At 38.3% G+C, this 20,151-nt stretch overlaps 1 protein-coding gene across 3 annotated transcripts in view; it reads left to right on the top strand.

Moving 5' to 3' along the window:
* LOC137335285 (ubiquitin-conjugating enzyme E2 variant 1-like) overlaps nt 1–20,151 on the top strand; it is a 21,728-nt gene extending 1,577 nt beyond the window's left edge. For 2 of the 3 annotated variants that reach the window (XM_068000585.1, XM_068000584.1), the window contains exons 2-4: nt 15,753–15,901; nt 17,400–17,525; nt 19,240–20,151. In XM_068000585.1, coding sequence (XP_067856686.1) covers nt 15,753–15,901; nt 17,400–17,525; nt 19,240–19,386 — 422 coding nt within the window. In that variant the 3' untranslated portion in view covers nt 19,387–20,151. Of the gene's footprint in view, nt 1–7,530; nt 7,618–15,752; nt 15,902–17,399; nt 17,526–19,239 lie in introns of those variants that run through there. The other variant, XM_068000586.1, reaches the window with a different exon arrangement.

Genomic DNA, 20,151 nt, shown 5'->3' with positions numbered 1-20,151 from the left:
TATGAGAGGAGAAAGTAAAATAATTAAATAAGGAATTAGTACTGAAAAAGATGGTGCAATTCAAAGTGGAAAAGGTACTGGGGTTCTGATGGCATGCTTCCTCAAGTGCTGAGGAAATAGCAGAAGCTTTGACCTCAATGTTTCAAACATCTTTGGATATGGAATTTATGCCAGAGGACTGGAGTGTTGCCAACATAACACTTCTGTTCAAGAAGGGAGAAAGGGATAGACCATGTAACTATAAACGAGTTAGCCTATCATCAGTGGTGAGTAAATTTCCAGAGGTCATAATACAAGATAAAATTAATTGCTCATTTTAAAAAAAAACATGGATTAATTGAAGGAAAGCCAGCAGAATTTTGTAAAAAGTTGTGTATGACATATAATAGATGTAAAGAAATAATTAAGTGTATTGATAATGGAAATATAGTGACTGTATATGGATTTTCAGAAAGTGTTTAACAAGATTCTACTTAGGAAGTTTGTTCATGAAATGAAGGTGCATGATATTAAAGGGAATGTGGCAGCATGGATAGTAAGTTAACCAGAGGATAGGAAATAGAAGTTTTTTGGAATAGATTGTAAACAGTGGTGTCTTCCTGGGGTCAGTATTAAGACTATAAGGGGTGTAATATCAAAATTTGCAGGCACAAAGATAAGCAATGTGTTTATCCAAAGATACTGTAAATGCCTTCAGGAGGAAGTAGATTGAACAGATAGATGCGAGTTGAAATTTAGTGTAGAGAAATGTATGGTGATGCATTTTGGGGCAAAGACTAAGCGGAGTAAATTGTAAAACTTTAAAAGAACTGAGACTTAATTCAGCTTTTAGATTTTTTAAAGTGGGAGGAAAAGTTAAAGCTGTTGGGGAAACTTGGAATTGTCGATTTCATAAATAGTTGTAGAGTACAAAAGCAAAGAAGTAATGTCAAACCTGTGGAAATAATTGCTTAGCCTGCAGTTCGAACATTGTATCGAGTGCTCTACTTTTAGGAAGGATGCCAAGGCCACGGAGAAGGTACCAGGGATGAGAGGCTTTAGTTATGAGGAGACACTATGGCTCTTCTCACGAAAGCAGAGAAGACTAGGAGGAGATCTGATGGAGGTGCTCAAAATTAAGTAAATTAGATAAAACTATTTGGTAAGCCAGTAACTAGATTGCGTACATTTAAGATCATCCAAAGAACAAAGGGAAAAGTTAGAAGAAATTCATTCTGTGCAGATCTTTGTTGGGATATGGAATGCCTTACTGGAAGCAGAATCCATAATCGCTTTTAAAAGGAAGTGGATAAATATCTGGGGGAAAAAATTTAGGAGACAGGGCAGAGGAATGGGATTAAATGGGTAGTTCTTTAGCTGGCTCAAGTACAGTGGCCTGCATGGCCACTTCCTGTGCTGTAAAATTCTATAGCATTTACTTTCTTCTATACCTCTCGTGCTTCCTTTCAAGACTGAAACAGCCCATGTTTTTTTAGTCTTTCCTCATACCTCATTCCTCTAACACAGGATCAGTTTTGTAGCTCTTTTCTGCACTGCCTCCAGGGCTTGATTATTTCCCTTATATTGTGGTATTCCAGGGATGAAAAGAAAAAATAAATGCAAATACTGGAAATCTGAAACAAAATGTGCTGAAAATGCATAGCCGGTCTGCCATTATCTGTTATGAGAAATAGTGGGTTAATGCTTCCACTGTGGAATCTTAATTATGAAGTTTTCTCTTTATATCGATGCTGATGGGACTGCCATATATTCTACCATCTTTTGTTTTTATTACAGTATACTGAAGGTGTGGTGTGGTCTAACCAGATTATAACTTCCTCCTTCTTAAACTTTACTGTTTGGTTAGGTAATTCAGCATATTATTTGTTTAGTTGATTGTTAAATGCTGAGTCTACTAAATCTCCAGATCTTTTTCAGCTTAAACCTCTGCTATTTTGCTCCCATTCATGTATGTATGTCAATTATTTTGTATTCTTATATGCAGTACTTTGTACCTATATCTTTTGTCATCACCCTATCCATTTGTATATTTTACCTACTTCATTTTGTAAATTCCTGGCTGTCTTAGATTCAGTTGCATGCTCTCCCAATTTTGATTATTGTCTGCAAATTTGACTAGTTTGCTTTGAGGTTCTGAATCCAAGTTAATGTCAATTTAAAAACAGTAGGTGCCCCAGAATACAATCCTGGGATCGCTGGGGTGAAAAAAACTGGGTTCAGTTGCCTCTTTCAGTAATTTAGAAAAAAAACTGGGTTGTTTTATGTTTCATAAGTCCCATCTTGATGTTGACCAGACCTTAAATTCAGATACAATAGTGTGTGTAGGGTAGAATATGATGAAAGTGTATTGTAAATATGCTCTCTGTTGCTTTGTGTTTGGAATAATATCTACAGTGATTCTGAAAAAGCTGGCAAACTATAGCGGAAGAAATTAAATCAAATGGCAAAAGGTTTATATTCTTTAAGGAGAATACTGAGTGATTTTTTTTGGTTAGGCAAAGGTATTAAGGGTTACAGAACCAAGGTGGGTAGATGGAGTTAAGATACAGATCTGCCTTGATCTAATTGAATGATGGAACAGGCACGAGAGGCTGAACGGGCTACTCTTGTTCCTGTGTTTCTACGAAAGGAAAAATGGCTTGGTAGTGTTACAAGACTGATGATATCAGCTGAACTGCATGATTCTGTTTTAACTTTGTAGCATGCTCCCAGTTAGTTCTGGCCGATGAGTTAAAATTAGCTCCTTGGGGTCCTGAGCTAGGAGTTTTGGCAGGAGCAAAGAAAGCACTAGAAATGTTTGCTAAGAGCATGCTGTATGTGCATTACAGTATGTTTTCCAGATCCAAGTTGCAGAAGAGGTGAGCTCAGTTCTCCAGCTCTCTTAATTTGAAAACTCGATAATGTGTTTAAGCTGTTAAATATCCATTGACTGAAGTATAACATAAAATGCTCTAAGTTCCTTCATTAGTCCTGGATTACACTGTAAATGGGTAGATCCTGGTGGTACAGTACAAGTTCACTGCTTGCATTTAAAATGGTTGCTGTTTCTAATGTCATATAATGTTAGACTTGGCTCAAGGTAGTGTACCAGTCTCTGAGTAAGAAGGCCATAGGTTCAAGCCCCACTCTGGAGACTGGAGTGCATAATCTAGGTGGACACTTCAGTGCAGTACTGAGGGAGTGCTGCACTGATCAGAGGTGCCATCTTTCGAATGTGACGTTAACTGAGGCCCTGCCTACCCCATCGGGTGGACATAAGAACCCAGCCAGCATGTATCCCTCAACCAAGACCAAAAAAGACAGATTATCTGGTCATTTATCTCATTGCTGTTTGTGGGACGTTGATGTGCAAAAATTGGCTGCCACATTTCCCCACATTACAACAGTGACTACGCTTCATTGGGTATGAAGTGCTTTGGATCATCCTGAGGTTGTGAAAGGTGCTATATAAAAGCACTTCTTGCCTACCTTCCTTCAATCTACTGATGTTTTGTGCAGAAATATAGTATCAGAAGGATGGAATAACAAATTAGATTTTTGAGCTATTCTAACTAGTATACCATGGACACATGTTCTAGATTTTAAATGTCTGATAGCATTTCTGACTGATTTGTACACAAGTATGTCTGATCAGAATTTTAACAATTGGAAAGTTAGCTATACCTTTTTTAATGGGAGTAAATGATATTTGAAAGAGTACAAAAGCTACATGATGGCTAATTTTGAAAGTATTTTAAAATGAGTTTACAAAGATAATTTCCCAGCGGTTGGTGCAGTGGTAAATATTACAAGACTTAAGTGTGTTTGAATCAGAGCCATAACAAACCCAGATGCAAATAATGTGGAAGCTGAAGAGGCCATTTGGAGGTCTGCAAGGATGTGGTTGCAGTAGTTGTGAAACATTTTTAGTAGAATCTTTTTGTTGCTGCGCACCAATGTATAGCAAAAAAAATGTTTTTGCAGCAGTGTGTTTTGAGTTGTTTTAATAACAAGCAGCAGAAAAGCATGCAACTGAATGGTAGTGCATGTTTGTATCTGAGATTCCCTATATGACAAGACCCTTATCTCAGCCACATTAATTGGGGGTAGATGCCAGATGTTTTCGAAAGGATGAGAAGAGTCACCTCTTGAGCACTTCCATCCAGCTGATATTAGAGTTCTCATTGACAGACACCTGGGACTGATCTTTTTTGTCTGCCAACTCAGCTATGAAATGACAACTGGTGCAGTGAGATCTAAAAAACAAATTTTTAAATAAATGAGGCAGTCCATTATATAACAGGAATTTGATGCATGCTTTTTTATATTATGATGCAAAAATGTTTTTTATTATTAGCAATGCAAAACAAATCCTTACAGTCTGTCTTCAGTTCTGTTTGAGTTCCTGTAATCAACTTGTAAAATTTTCAACTTTTTCCGATTTTGCTGTTTATGGGGAAGAGGAGCCCAGAACTAAAAATTAAATTTTAATTGCATAAGATGTACCTGACAAAAGTTAATTTAGTTGATCTGCTTTAAATTGTACCATTTTAAGTACTTATTAGCTAGCCAGCCTATATCACTGGGCAGTGGTCTTCATGGATCCATTAGCAGGCTGGAATGTTTACCAACCTGTAACTAAGATTCCTATGATTTTGCATTTTCTGTTCATGTTCTTGATATTTTAAAAAGACATGTAACCATTTAATAAATGCATAAACAAAAATTGGTGTACTAAATGTTGAGACAAAAAAACTTGGCATTTTGAAAGTGATGGCTGTGACTAAAACCTAAATCTAAGGATTTGTTCACACAACTCATGGTTTATGTTCAGATGGTTGAATGAAAACTAACTACTGCTCAAAAATAAACTCTTGTATCCACTGGCTGAGCATCATCCTCTAACCTCTTTTCTGTTTCTCCCCCTTCCCCTTATTCCAATTTTCTCTACTCTTTTCTACGCTCATGCTGGAGTAGTTTTACAGGCTCCATTATCTTGTCTAAGTGACCGTTCTTATGTCCAAGGCTAGACAGTGGGTGGTGACAAGCTATTCAACTGTGAGTTCCACCACAATGGAGCCTAATCTTGCTCTCACTTGCCATGCACATTTCGGCACAGGGCACTGGACAGTTGTCGGGAGTGGAAACCCTGCTTGATCATATTCTCCCTCCCAGCCTGCTGGGAGCAGAGAGGAATGAGGCTAATTAGCAATTGTAGTCACGCCCTAGCTGAGATCAACTATATCACTACAGACCAAGGATCAAATGTAGGAGCAAACTGTGTGCCTTAGTTACGTGTTGGCTTTGCCAACTAAGTCATTAGCAGAGCTGGATGATCTGTTTCTTAGCTGGTAGTGCTGTTTTATAACTGGGAAAAATGTGTTTCCAAGTAGGAAATTGTATTCTCCTTACCCTGAACCACTTCCTCAGTGTAAATCAGGAATTCACCATGTAAGCAATTGCAAAAAAAAAAGTACCTCATTTTAACAAGGTTCCAAACATTTCTCAATGTATTCCTGTCTCATGCGGAGAAGCAACCACGTTGTATTAGTAAATCACCCTGTTATAAGGCAGAGTGGTGTCACTAGCCAGAAAGGAAAACCTGTGCGTGGCATGGGGCTAGAGATTCAGTGAGAGGGACTAATGATCATTGGCCTCCAAGTAATTTCAGCAGAACTTGTTTGGTCTAGCTCTTCAGGTATTAAAATGGAATTTGCAAAAAGATGTTTTCAAAAACAAAAATTATTTATAATCTGAGTTTTTTTTGCCTTTTTTTATAAGCTGTTTTACAGGGACGTCAAGAAGAGCAAGATCAAAAGCAATTCTCATTAAAACTGCTGTGTGCCCACACTACTAGCAGTGCTTGCTGCTGCAAATTTGATAGTGGAATTGATGCTGTTGGGAGCTGTGTATTTAGAGAATTTGAAATAAATCCAAATGCCCAAGCTTTGATGATAACAGTGACAAATAAATGCTAACTGCATGTTTCCTGTTTGATACAATAGAGGATGTTTTGGTCTCTTTGTACGGAACTGCACAAATTAACCAAGTCACCTTTCTATACTGTCTGATTGTCAGGAATCCCCAATTATATAGAGATCATCCAGTTATCTTATTCATCAATTCTGCTGTAGTTCATATGGGATTGAACGAAAGAACAAACTTTCATTGATATCACTTCCGACAGAAAAACCCAAAGCGCTTCACATACGACAAATCACTTTGGAGTTCTTGTTATTTGGGCAAGTGTGGCAGCCATCTTGGATGCAGCAACATCATACAAACAGCAATGAGATGAATGACTAGTTAATTTATTTTTGGTGGTGTTAGCTGAGAAGAATATTTGGCAAAAATACCAAGAGAATTCGCTACTCTTCTTTGACTACTATCAAAGGATCTTTAATATCTATTGGAACAGCCAGATAGGGCATTGGTTTAATGTCTTATCCAAAAGACTGCACTCCTAAGTACACTACAGTGATTAGCCTAGTTCAACCTTTTGGAGCATGGGCCGGATCTATTTGGCACAATCGTTGGGTGGCTACATAAGATTAAAATATTTTGGGGCTTGGCAGAATGGTCATTAATACTGTCCAAAACAATTACTTTCTTTAATATAAAGCTGGACAGACATTTCAGCACACTTTTCACTATCTGATTTGCATGCAAGATCTGGGCTTTATATTTACAACTGAATATATTAACATTTATTAACCAACCTTTTGTTACACGACTTAGTCAGCTTTTCAAAGCGAAATGGGACTCGCTTCTGATTCACAATCTTTATTTCATGGTACCAGCTTTGTTGTGGACGACTGAAGGCTGTGATGCAGATGTTTCACCAGTGAGCCTTGAGCAAAACCAGGACCTCTGCAGATTAATTCCCTCACACGCACAGAGCCAAATAATAACAGCAGGCACTGGGTATGATATTACAGGCCTCCAAGCTTCTCTGACAGGTACTTGTTGAATGCTGGCATGCCCACCATATCAAGCCTGCTCTTCAGCATTGCAGTCAGGTTCATTTGAATCACTGGGACACTTCACTTGACAACAAAAGAGTTTCCAAACACCTCCAGTCCCTGCAATCTGTCACAGAAGTCTTGGAAACAGCTGGCTATCTTACATGCCATAATCCTCATCCTTGAAGTTCAATAGCCATAGTCAGTAGGCCTTTGCAGTTCCTTTTCTGTGGCAGCATATGCTGCCAATGTTACTTCTTACCACAAGCCAACTGAATTTTGAAACACCAGAGCTTATTCTAAAAAGTGTGCAAATGGCTGAATACCTGGTCAGCCTCTTGATGAAAATATGAAGTGTTTTGTGAAATTCAGTGGAAATGCAAGGTCCATCAGACCTGCCTGATCTGAGTTTTTTTTTCTGCTCCATGAAGAGGTGTATTTCATGATGCAACTCAAAGTACTGCATTATGGTTAAGCCAGTGTACATCATTGCACAGTTTTATGAATATAAATCTACCATCAGGTTTTCAAACTGGAGGTGGTTCAGGCCTCTTGCTTGAATGAAGTTGCTTGCCTTGATGACATTGCCCACAATTGGCTGCCTGTTGACCCACCAGAACGTCTTGGCATACAAAGCAGTGGTGGCTGATTTGGATTGTTACCTGAAACACAGATGGTGAGTGGTTGCAAACATTTCCAGGTTTTTCGCCAAAGTGGGCAACACCCACTGTGTGTCTGCCCAAATATGGGTGGGTGTGTTCAGTGGATGATTATTTAATGCTAACAGCCAGTGTTATGGCATTGGGGAGAGGATTTAAAAATCCCTTATAAATGATTGCCCAGTGATCAACTGCAATTACATTCCCAAACCCTGTAAATTTGTGTTTTTTTTTAAAGAAAGGTTGGAAACTAGCCCTCTTCAGCTGCCCTGGTTATTACAGACCCCCAAACCCTACTAATTAATCTGACCCTGGAAACACTCTTATTGAGTGGTGGCCAAGTCAGGCCGGTGCAAAGAACGTTACACCAACTTCATGCTAGGTTTCTGCCAATGCATGGTTGTAGCACATCAGTGATCAGTCCAACATGGACCATGACATCTTCATGTCTGAATCTGTCTTCCAAATTCAAGAAGTCAGATTTTGTTAAAGCAATTCATATTTTTTTAAAAAATGTAATGGATTATTTTCGAATGTGGAAATTATAAACAAGTAGTATTTAGGTTCATTGTTACCTATTTGTTTTTCTCTAGCTGTTCTTCAAAGCAGTTTGTCTATCACCTTAAAGGAGCTCTTGACTCTGCTCAAAGATGAGCAGCTAACAGTATTCACGTTGTCGGTGCTTTTGTCCATAGTGAGGTTGTACCACATGAAATTATGGGCCTTATCAACCAGTTGCACTAATGTCTTTTGACATTTGTTCCAGCCTTCATTGGATTGTGTTGCACGGTAAACTGATGTTGACAGAGACACGCCTCTTCCATGAACAAATAATTTATGCCTATACTCGGAGCTTCACAATAGCACCATCTGAGATGTGATCAAAACTAGCTAGGCGTGTGTCCTATATATCTCTGCATGCTTGAAAATGCTGCTCCAATGAGAGTTAATTTTTCAATTTACTGACCTCACTGCACAAATCTACCAAGTTTTGCTTCATGTTTGGTCTTGTCCTCTTGTAAGTTGCACTCTTTGAATTCCATGTACAGCTTGTGACACAAGACAAAAGTCCTTGTTTTGGTTCCACATAAAGGTACTGATTTGTCCACCTATCTTGAAAGCTAAGAAACACACAATCTTCCTTTTCATGGCGTTCCTGCCTGCCATTTCAACCAGACAAATCAGTTTTGAAAAGTAAGCTAAGGTATTTAGGAGCCTTAAATAATTTGGAAACATTCATGTTTTCAAAGCTGATTTAACAATGCACAGTAAATAGCTTAGCTATTCACACTTTCTTCATTGTAACACAGAATTATTGCAGGAAATCATTGCAATTCACCTGTGCGTCCCCTGATTTGGTTTTTGTTCTGCTGATGTTCATGATACATTAACATTTGATTTGCACAAAGTTTAAACGTGAAAGACCTAATTTTAAACTTCCCATGTGACTCAAACATTTACACTTTTTTTCCCCTCAGTAGTCAGGGTTTGAGGGTGTTGGCAACAATCTGTTCACTGTTCCCCTTTAAGCCCTTTATGTGAAAAGTTCAAGACCATCATACATAAAAATTCAAACCTACTCCGCAAAATTAGGCTGTATTGCCTTTTTGCTCTTCATTAATAGGCCTGCTCTTGTCCCCCAGCAACTGTTGTATTTTACCATCTGGCCTGCCTACCATAATCTGCTGTCCTGATGGTTACTTGTTCCCCATTGCTCTCGCTCTGTCTCTGCTGCTTTTTCTTCCAGGTCCACTGCCTCTGATGCTGTGGCGTCTGTGTTCCTTCTCTGTCAATATGACTGCTGTGAAGTTTAAATGCTTATAAGTTTCATCCTTGGCTCTTTGGCTTGGAGGACTGGTAAAGGCTTATTAGCCTATCACCCTTTCCAGTGTTTTATTTCTCTCACACTGTTGCTGTTCTATTTCTGTGTTTCTTTCTTACTCTCGCTTTATGTCTCTTACTATCCCTTTTTTCTGTAATTCTCTTACTCTGTTAATCCCCCATTCTCTTTGTATTTCACTTGCTTTCTCTGATTTCTCTTGGTACTTATGTTACCTTAGTGATTTTTCTCAACTACTGCCACATTTTAGTTTTTCTTGTATTCAATCTCTTCAAATCCTGTCAGCTCAAGAGTATCCCCGTAAAGTTTTGAAAATACAGAACGAAAGAAAGCAGAGCAGTGATTTAAAAGGCTCCTCCATTCCTGATCAGCAAATCAGTGTACTTAGCCATTAAAGATTGTTCTTGGCTCTAAACATTTGATCAATGCTTTCCTTTTGCTGCACGTAATGTCACGGTCTAGGTAAAATAGTTCTAAGTTTCAGAAGCAGACCATGTTGCATTATTTGAGAATCCCAGAAATATGAAACATCTAATCAGACTCGTGAGGTGAATTTGAGTTAGCTTTTTAGGACACAAAAAGTTGACAGTTTTAGCAGACTATAAGATTGATTGCTACCCGCCAATGTATAATTTGGGGAAAATGTTTTTTTTAGGTTTAGTGCAGCATGAAAGAAAAACTGTTTTCAGGCAATAAGAAAAGATATTGCTCCTCAGGTTGCAGATGTGATCTCATGTTCAGTAATACTGTCATTTAGGCAGCATTGTAACACAATAGTAGTTTACTGGTATTGTCCAGATGCAATTATGTTTGTATGAAAAGGGTTGATGGTTACTAAAAGTACAGATCTTCCTAACTACTACCAGTTTAAATTTTACTATAAATTGTTGTCTTTTGGCTTCTGAGTTATGTTTTGTAAAGCAAGATTTTTGATGGAGAAAGTTGATTAAATATAGTTAACATTTTTGATTTTTTTTTGGGGGGGGGTTGGAATTTATGGTGTAGGATGTCATCACTAGTTGGCCAGTGTATTTATACCCCATAAATGAACCTTGACATAAATTGGTCTGCATTTACTTTGAGTTTGGAGTCCTCATTCACACAGCTAACTCCAAACCCAATCTGAGCTGGTGGAGATTTCTTTGATATTGATGTAATGATGTATACTATATTCCCAGGAGGGGCAATAAACTGGGGAATAATTTTTGACTTTTTAAAAAAGACTTCAAACAATGCTATGGGATATCTCGTTGAAGTCTAAAACTGCCATGTTGTGGGGTTAGACTGTCATGTCTAGTGATTGCTTCGATCTGCTGTCGCCCCTGTTTACACGAGCCTTAGTGTTGTTGCAAAACAGGGACCACTTTTGATTGGCACTAAAGATGGTGTGAATGCATCCTGAAAGTTTTGATGCCTTCTGTTCTTTCTATTTGATATTCTCAGCCCATCATGGGTTTGATACTGCAGTCATGCTTCCTTTCTGTTCTCTCTTTCCCCCCCCCCCCCCCCACATTGTTCCATCTTCTGTCTTCCTCCTGCCCCGATGCACTACAGTATATGAAGGTACGTTTATGATAAAGATGTCAACTTTTCTTCAAATAAGGCATCCTTCACACACTGAGCTACAATCCCTGCAAATAACAGTTTGAAAATAGGCCCTCTCTCTAGCTTCCCCAATGAGTTCATCCAGTGAGTAGTTTAGTTATAGACCAGGAAGGTTCCAGGTTTGATCGCCATTCTGTGCTTAAAGTAGCCAATCTCTGCCTATATACCAGTAGGGTCATGTTCCCGTACGCATCCTTGAGTTAGGGAGCAGCGAATTGGTTCTTGATCACTATCCTGCACCTCCTACTCTAAGTGCGTGGATATGGTTATCAGGTAAGGACAGCATTGAACTCCGTTGTGATGCCCCATATTTGAATGGCTGGCCAACAGCACTGTCAAAATTTGCATATGCATAATGACCATTAGCGTGAGGAACTGGAAGGTAACTTGACACTGGAAATTATACCAGCCAGGAGTCTTCAGGAAGAGAAGAAAATTTTAAATCCTGTCTTTAAACCACTCTTAGCAAAGCAGACGTTAGTCACTGCTTAGCTAACATTGACAAAATCTATAAAAAGATAGATTCAGTACAGGCCTAAAGTTTCTGTTTACAGAAATTATTAAGTTCAAATACAGATGCATTTTGACTAGTTATTTTCTAAAATCATAAAGAACCCTCTTGCTTCAAAGATTCTTGCGGTTTCTGTGAATGGATTAAATGGTGATTGTGGCTGAAATGCAGCTACACTGCAATGTAAAATTTGATCCAATCATTAAAGTAAAATTAAAGCTTTGCATTGCAAGCTTCAATTTAATGATTAATGAATAGAACATATCTCCACCTTTTTGGTTTACACTGCAGACTTATCAACTATTTTAATGTGTGTCTTTCCACTCACTTGAAACAGCTGTTAACTACTTTGGCAGGGTTATGAATCATGTTCTTGGAGGATGTCATAATACCAACTCCAATAGATGAGTGATATTTTTTGAGTTCATTTTAAAGGTAGTTTTTTTTTAAACAAGTGATTATTAGATTAATATTTTTAGTGGCGGTCTAAACTCTGCTGAAAGAAAAAAATTGGAACACAAAAGCTCTGTTAAAAGATGCTAAGAATCTCATTTATTTTAGCTGCAGCAAGCAGTGCCGGTTCACCTAATGAAAACTTTCCAAACAATTCATTGCTGCTGAAAAAACAAGTGGAAAACATTCATTTTGAAAGCTGTTTTACTGGTGGATAAAGTAGGAAAACAGTAGTGCTAGGAACTAGATATTTTCTATCAAATAAAAGTTGAGTATGAAATTTGTTTTTAAATAAGGTTTAATCATAACTGCTTACAATTATAATTTTGTTAAATTGAAACATGTTCAAGGACGATAAGATTGATGCATTTTGGTATGAAGAATGAGGATAGGCAATATAAACCAAATGGTACAATTTTAAAGGGGGTGCAGGAAGAGAGACCAGGGGTGCGCGCACAAAATCTTTGAAGGTGGCAGGACAAGTTGAGAGAGCTTTTTTTAAATAAAACATATGGGATCCTGGGCTTTATTAATAGAGGCATAAAGTACAAAAGCAAGGAAGTTATGCCAAACCTTTATAAAACACTGGTTAGGCCTCAGCTGGAGTATTGTGTTCACTTCAGGGCACCACACTTTAAGGAGGATGTGAAGGCCTTAGAGAGGGTGCAAATGAGATTTACTAGAATGATACCAGGGATGAGGGACTTTAGTTATGTGGAGAGATTGAATACATTATAAATATTAAATGTTGAAAGAGATCAACAAAAGGCAGGTAGAAGTGTGGATGTGTGATCTTATCCATGAGACCCACCTCCTTCTCATTAACCTCATTCCCACTAAACTGCTAACCACCAGAATTCCGTTCTTGGCACCCATGCAAGCTGATTTTTTTCCCTCTTGGGTACTGCCCCTTATCATTCAAAACCAACATCACCCCTTAAAATCCAGCCTCGACCCTTCTGTCCTTGCAAACTGCCACCCCATTTCCAACCTCCCTTTCCCTTCCAAAGTCCTTGAATATGTTATCACTTCCCACCTTTCCTGCAACTCCCTCTTTGAATTTGTCCAATCGGGATTCTGCTCCTGCAACAGCAATGAAATGACCCTGATGAAAATCACAAATGACATTCTCTGACACTGGTGCACTTTTCCTCCTCGACCTCTCTGCAGCTTTGCACATGGTCGACCACAGCATCCTCCCTTTTAATGCCTCTCTTTTCCAGCTCATTTGGTTCTACGCTTCCCTATCCCATCATAGGAAGAGCATATCCAGCAATGGCTTCTCTTCCTGCCCCTACACTGTTAGCTTTAGAGTCCCCCCAAGAATCTATCATTGGCGCTCTCCTCTTCCTCATCTACATGCTGCCCCTTAGCGACATCATCTGAAAACATGGGATCAGTTTCCACAAGTATGTTGATGACCGCTAGCTCTACCTCTCCTCCACCTCCACTGCTTCTGTATTGTCAGACTTGCATGTCCGACATTTAGCCTTGGATAAGCCACGATTTCCTTCGTTTATATATTGGGAATACTGAAGCCATTGTCTTCAGCCCCCGTCACAAACTCTGTACCCTTGCCACCGATTCCATCCTCAGGCATTGTCTCGGGTTGTACCAAACTGTTCAGAACTTCAGCTATTCAATCCCAAGCTGAGTTTCCTTTCCATACCTTCATCACAAAAACCACCTACTTCTACCTCCATAACATCATCTGCTGCTGAAACCATCATCCATGCCTTTGTCACCTCCAATGCTCTTCTGATCAGCCTCTCATTTCTCCACACTTTGTAAACTTCAGCTCATCCAAAATTCTGCTGCCTGTATCCTGTCCCACTCACCCATCATTTCTTTCCTTACTGACCTACATTGGCTCCCGGTTCCCCAACTCCTCCAATATAAAATTCTCAACGGGATGTCGAACGAGCAGTCTGACAGGCAGCGGCGGGGTTGAAAGGAATGGTGGCGAGGCAGAGTTGGGTGTTGTCAGTGTACATGTGGAAGCTGACCTTATCTTCCATGATGAAACAGCAACAATGTATTATATAGCACCTTTTTTTAAGGTACTTCTGAGGCATAAGGGGGAAAAATGGACACTGAAATAAAGGAGCTATTGGAGTAACAAAGTTTGGTCAATAAACAAACTATCACTCCAACACATTTCATAGTTGCACTTATCTCACATTGTGTACAATATTTCCAAACCCTGAGCGACTGTATTAACTGAGAACAGATGCCTCAGCAACTGTTTAATAATTTGTCGTCTTAAAATTGAACCATTCACCGCTTTTTAAGGTGGATAAAACAAGTTGTATCATTAGTTTGGTGCTAATGGAAGAAATACATACACGCTGGAAGGCTGGATTAAGAAAAGTTTGCATTCCTGTTTTGATTCGTTGGTACTTTAAACTGGAAGGAAGTGCTAATAGAAGGGACCTTAACTATTTTGGCCATTGCATTAATAAACATTGCACTTTGCCAAAAGTATATGTTACTTCCTGTAGGTTCAGTGTGATAAGATAAATACAGGAAGTAAACTAATATTTTTAGTATTTTGCAGACCTGTGCTCCATTTTCATCTGTGAAGTAGTTTTGCGCTGTTTGTTCTGTTTTTCCATTAATGAGTTGCATAGCATTGCAGCATAGAACTCTCTCTCAATAATAAAGTTTTATATCTTCAGATTTTTACTGCTCTTGTTTTAGAATGACTTAAGTACTAGAATCAAATATTCTGATACATGTAAAAGGTGATGTCTGTCCAGTTTCTGGCCTACCTGCCATTGTGAAAGAAATTAGAGGCTGACCAGTAAATCCCCAGGGTCTGTCAGATTACAGCTTAACTAAAGACAATTTGGAGCATATAGCATTGTTTAGCATTCAGAACAAAATTGGCACTCTTGTAAGAGAGTGGGTAAAAGAATCTCTTGCCAAAATTCAAGTGAGACTTAGAGGCAGACATGTATAGGTCAGGTCGTGTATTAACACCGTTCTCTTCATCCTTCAGTGACAGGTTATTTTTGTCAAATTCATTTTCTTGGTGTAAATACAAGTAGTGCATTTAAAGAAAAAAGCTGTAGAGTGCTCCATTAAAGTCATGTTTTCTTTTGGCCTTTCAACATTTGGTTACATATGAATTCCAAGCCAGTAATTGAGATTTTAGATAGTGGAATCTTCAGGATGGACAACAAAACTTGCATTTATATACCACCTTTAACGTAGTAAAACGTCCCAAGGTAACAGTGTAGTTGATAAAACCAGACGTATCATTTTTAAACAAAATGAAGTGTCAGAACTTTACTCTAGTCCTACTGATTTGTTGACAACTTTAATATCAAATGACGTTTGTCATTGTAATCCATTGATACTTCAGTACACTAAGTAAATAGGAAACATTTACAGCTCATTCTATGGCGACATCCTTCTAAACCACAAGAGCAAACCTCGAGTGATTTATAAATGTTATCTAAGCCCTGAGTTTGTCTTGCTGGCTTTAATTCCCTCCTTACCCAACTAGAGCGGCCTCAAATTGTAGAATCGCATCATTGTATAAAGCAACCCCTGCAGGTAAGCAAATACATGCTAACAAATAGCTGGTAACATGTTACAAATTTTTGTTGTATTGAGATCCAACTGACTTTTTAAAATGTCAGTCCTGTGGAAATTAATTTGGTGTGGTTGAAGTTCAACTACTTTAAAGTACTAAATCTAAAACTTGTAGTTTAAGTTTATCTTACTGTTTGTTGCAGCTGTAACAGTTCCACGCAATTTCCGCCTTTTGGAAGAGCTAGAAGATGGCCAGAAGGGAGCAAGTGATGGGACAGTAAGTTGGGGACTTGAAGATGATGAAGATATGACACTTACAAGGTGGACAGGGATGATTATTGGACCTGCAAGAGTGAGTACAGTTTTTTTTTAAATTCAAAATACAGTTAGTGATACTAATCTGGTGGTGTTTGATTGTCCAGGATTCATGTGCTTTTGGACTAATGTGATATTTTCACAGTTTTAGATGAGTGTTGTGGAAATGCAGAATTTGAAAGAGTACTGAAAGAAAACATACAATTTTGAACATTGGAACAGGAGTAGCCCATTCAGCCCCTCGAGCCTGTTCTGCCATTCAGTTAGATCATGGCTGATCTGTAGCTCAACTCCATTTACCCGCCTTTGTTCCATATTCCTTGCTACTCTTACCTAATAATCTATCGATCACAGACTTGGAAATTTCAATTGACCCAGCATCCACAGCCTTTTGAAGGAGCGAATTCCAGTTTTCCACTACCCTTTTTGTGCAAAAATACTTCCTGATTTCATTCCTAAATGGCTTAGCTCTAATTTTAAGATTGTGCCCCACTGTTCTGGATACACCCACCAAACAGGGTAGTTACAGAGAAACTGTCAAATCTTTTAATCATTTTAAATACCTCGATTTAGATCAAGCCTCAATCTTCTAAACTCGGGAATACTAGCCAAGTTTATGTCCTCATAATTTGACAAATAAGCCCTGATATTCTGGTGAATCTACACTGTACCTCTTCCAAGGCCAATATATCTTTCCTGAGGTTCGGAGGCCAAAACTGAACGCAGTACACCAGACTAAGGCTGTGTACAACTGAAGCATCATTTCCTCACTTTTGAATTCCAATCCCCTTGAGATAAAGGCCAATATTCCATTAGCCTCTTTGATTATCTTTGTACCTGTGCACAAGATTTTAGTGATTTTTGTGTCAATGGACACAGTCCTTTTTACAGCATTGTGTGAATTATCAAATTCATTTCTAGAAATCCAGGTTTCAGTATTTCTTGGAGAACAGAAATATTGAGTGAAGTTAATTTCAGTAGCTGCTGTGTGCTCTCATGAACCAAAATTGTCACAGCAACATTTTAAAACCTTTGTTCTGCTTCATCTCATTTTCTGTTTGCCGTTGCCTTTAAGGGCCTGGCTTCCATTTGAGTTGGAACCCATATTAATAAAATTTGGTCCTGGTTGACTAAAATACAACTTCAAAGGTCAGTTTCTCAATAAATCAAGTTTCAGGACAGTTAAGATCCAGGTTGTTTAAATGATAGAATCAGGTCAATCTTATACTTCAGAGTGCAACATCAGATGCTGCAGCTACTTAACAATATGACTTACTAGCAGAGCATGCACTGCCAAAGTCAGCAGCACACTAGGGGGTTAATAAAATCTAATGGTTAATTTATTTTCAGCTATTTCAACCTTCTCGTTGTCAAAATGAAGTGCACCAATGAGAGAAATGGTCTGAACCTTTCCATGCATAAATGGTGAACATTTTAACTGGAATTGTAGATGTGAAAATCTAGTGAAACATATGTATTTGAATGCATTTGGTTTATTAAACAGTAATGCTAAACCAGATAACTTTCTTTTACAGACAATTTATGAAAACCGAATATACAGCCTTAAAATAGACTGTGGTCCTAGATATCCAGAGATAGCTCCACATGTTAGATTTGTAACAAAAATAAATATGAATGGAGTAAATAGTTCCAATGGAACGGTAAGTTTATTTGCCATCATAGATAGCTGTGCTTATTTTTCAATCACCACATTACTTTGACTAATATCTTTAAGGTCTCATTGTCACAATACCACAGCAATGGAATGCCCTCTGATAGACTTGTGATGGGGGAAATTAGAGGATTCGACATCGCCTGCCATAGGGCTTAATTTTGATTGCAAAATTATCACTTTTGAAAAATGTGAAGTATGAAGCAGTAGCTAGTCATCACTTCTTACTCAATTATTGCAGAACCATACAGACCAGGAAGATTGCATGTTTTATCCCTGATCCACACTGAATTAGCTTTTCTCAGGTGGAGCCAACATAGTGCGGTGGTACAACTGAGATTAGCATATGGGTTAAGAGGAGGAAAATTAACCAATGTTTTGAATTCTGATTGCTATCCAGCAACCCCTGCTGAAAGCGTGTGAGAGAGGACGGGATGAGGCTTGGCTATGATGTCTCGTGGTCAAACAGCCTGCTGATGCACACGTGGGAACAGGAGTTGGCCATTCAGCCCCTTGAGCCTGTTCTGCCATACAGTTATATTGGACAATTGATCTGTACCTCAAGTCTATTTACTCACCTTTGATCCATATGCCTTGATGCCCTTACCTAACAAAAGTCTGTCGATCTCAATCTTGAAAATTTCAATTGATTCCGCAGCCTTTTGGAGAGAGAATTCCAGATTTCCGCTATCCTTTGTGTGGAAAAAGTGTTTCCTATTTCACTCTTGAATGGCTTAGCTCTAATTTTACAATTGTGCCCCCTTATTCTCTCAAGACACACATCTGAATAATGGCTGAAGGGAGCCTGGTGCCAATGCAACATAAAATGAGTCAGTGCTTTGAGAAGAGGTGAGAAACATTTGGTGGGAATCCTTACTTTAAAGATTTAAAAACCAGAAGTATTTAGTTTTCAACAAGTTGTCAGTGCAAGTTATGTTTTACCTTGATTTACATTTTAGCAATGGTCTTCCTTTCAGTGTTATCTCATTCCCAATTTAGGGCTGTTGCACTACAAACCATTTCCAGTTGAGTGGGTATTCAAGCTAGGCAGCAAGTCATATGGTAACTTCTTGGACTTTTCCAGTGGAATGGTTGTAGGTTTCACTTCCAGAGCTGCCTGTCCCTGAAATTCACCTAATCTAACTTGCTTGAATTGAGTCAGTTTTTGGCTGTGCCACAAGATGGAGCAATTCTTAATAGTAAAACATTACCTTGGGGGATGAAGCCAATGACTCCCTGCTGTACCATACTACAACATGCCTTCTGCTGGCTTGCATATGGAATGTTTTGATTCATCATGCTCCTATACTTCATTTAGATTTTGCCTTCCACCACTTGTGTGATTATTTAACACTTGTAGCTGAGCAAATGGAGAGCATTTTTCAAGTTCATATACATTTTTATTTAGTACCTTTTTAAAAAAAAAACATAATTATTCCATGTCACATTGAATACCTGTGGCAAATATTTGTTCTTTAATTCTTGGTCATAATATGTAGGATCAAGTGTATGATTTATAGTATATGTAGAATTTAAAAATAAATACATGGAAACCTAATATTTTCATTTAATGTGGCAAACTAGTGACCTTATTCATTCATGTCTGACTTTTTGTATTTAAATCAAATGTATAAAATTTTAGATGCATGTAACAAAAGTACTCCAGCAGATATTCGCGTAATTTTTATTTGCATCTTCTCCAGGTGGATCCAAAAAGCATATCTGTTCTCTCAAAATGGCAGAATTCATGTAGCATTAAAACTGTACTGACGGAGCTTCGGCGTCAAATGATGTGTAAAGAAAATGGGAAACTCGCTCAGCCCCCAGAAGGACAATGTTACAGCAATTAATCTGGAATCGCAACTCCCTCAATTCAAGCTTACTTCATTCTCCACTGTAGTAATTTTTTTCTCGGCGCATCTTGTAGATCTCAAAGTACTGGAAAAAGAATAATTCCCATTAAAAAGCAATTAATCTTAATACTGTAAATGTAAGCCAATACTAATTGTTTTTGTTGGACAAAAGTTGTATGATAACACAAATAATCTTGCGTGTAACCACTGTCTACACAGTAGAATCTTTGTTGTCAGGAATTATCTATTGAAATTAGTACTGTTGAGACCAGTGTGGCACATTTAGCTAAAGCTGTGAATATGCACATCACACAGACACTTGCTGCAGGTTTGGCCTTTAAATTATTGTCCATTCGCAATAGTATTAAAGCTCAGGGCTATTTATTAGAGTCCAAACACAAAGGTTGGAGCGATCAGTGCAGTATTGTTTTCTGGTCTCCATCTGCCAATGGGATTTATCTTGCTTTCAGAGCCAACTTTTCCTTTGTGCTGTCTCTAGTAAATGCTGAACACGGCTGATGTATTTTGGACCACTAACCTTAGTTTGCTGTAATGTGGATGCAAGCTACATGTATAACTATTTGGTGTGTCCAGGAATTTTTTGACATTCATGTTTGTACAAAGCCACATTTTAAAGCAGCGGGTATCACCACAACTCTTAAACAACCATTGTTTCCATTTAAAAGCATATTTTGTTGAAAAATGTTTAAGATATTAGATGTATGGATATAACAGTCTTGGAAATTAAAGAATTTAACATAA

Source organism: Heptranchias perlo, chromosome 19, assembly GCF_035084215.1.
Source record: "Heptranchias perlo isolate sHepPer1 chromosome 19, sHepPer1.hap1, whole genome shotgun sequence".
NCBI classification, from domain to species: Eukaryota; Metazoa; Chordata; class Chondrichthyes; order Hexanchiformes; family Hexanchidae; genus Heptranchias; species Heptranchias perlo.
The sequence above is the reverse complement of the archived record's forward strand: the minus strand, read 5'-3'. Positions and strand labels throughout refer to the sequence as shown.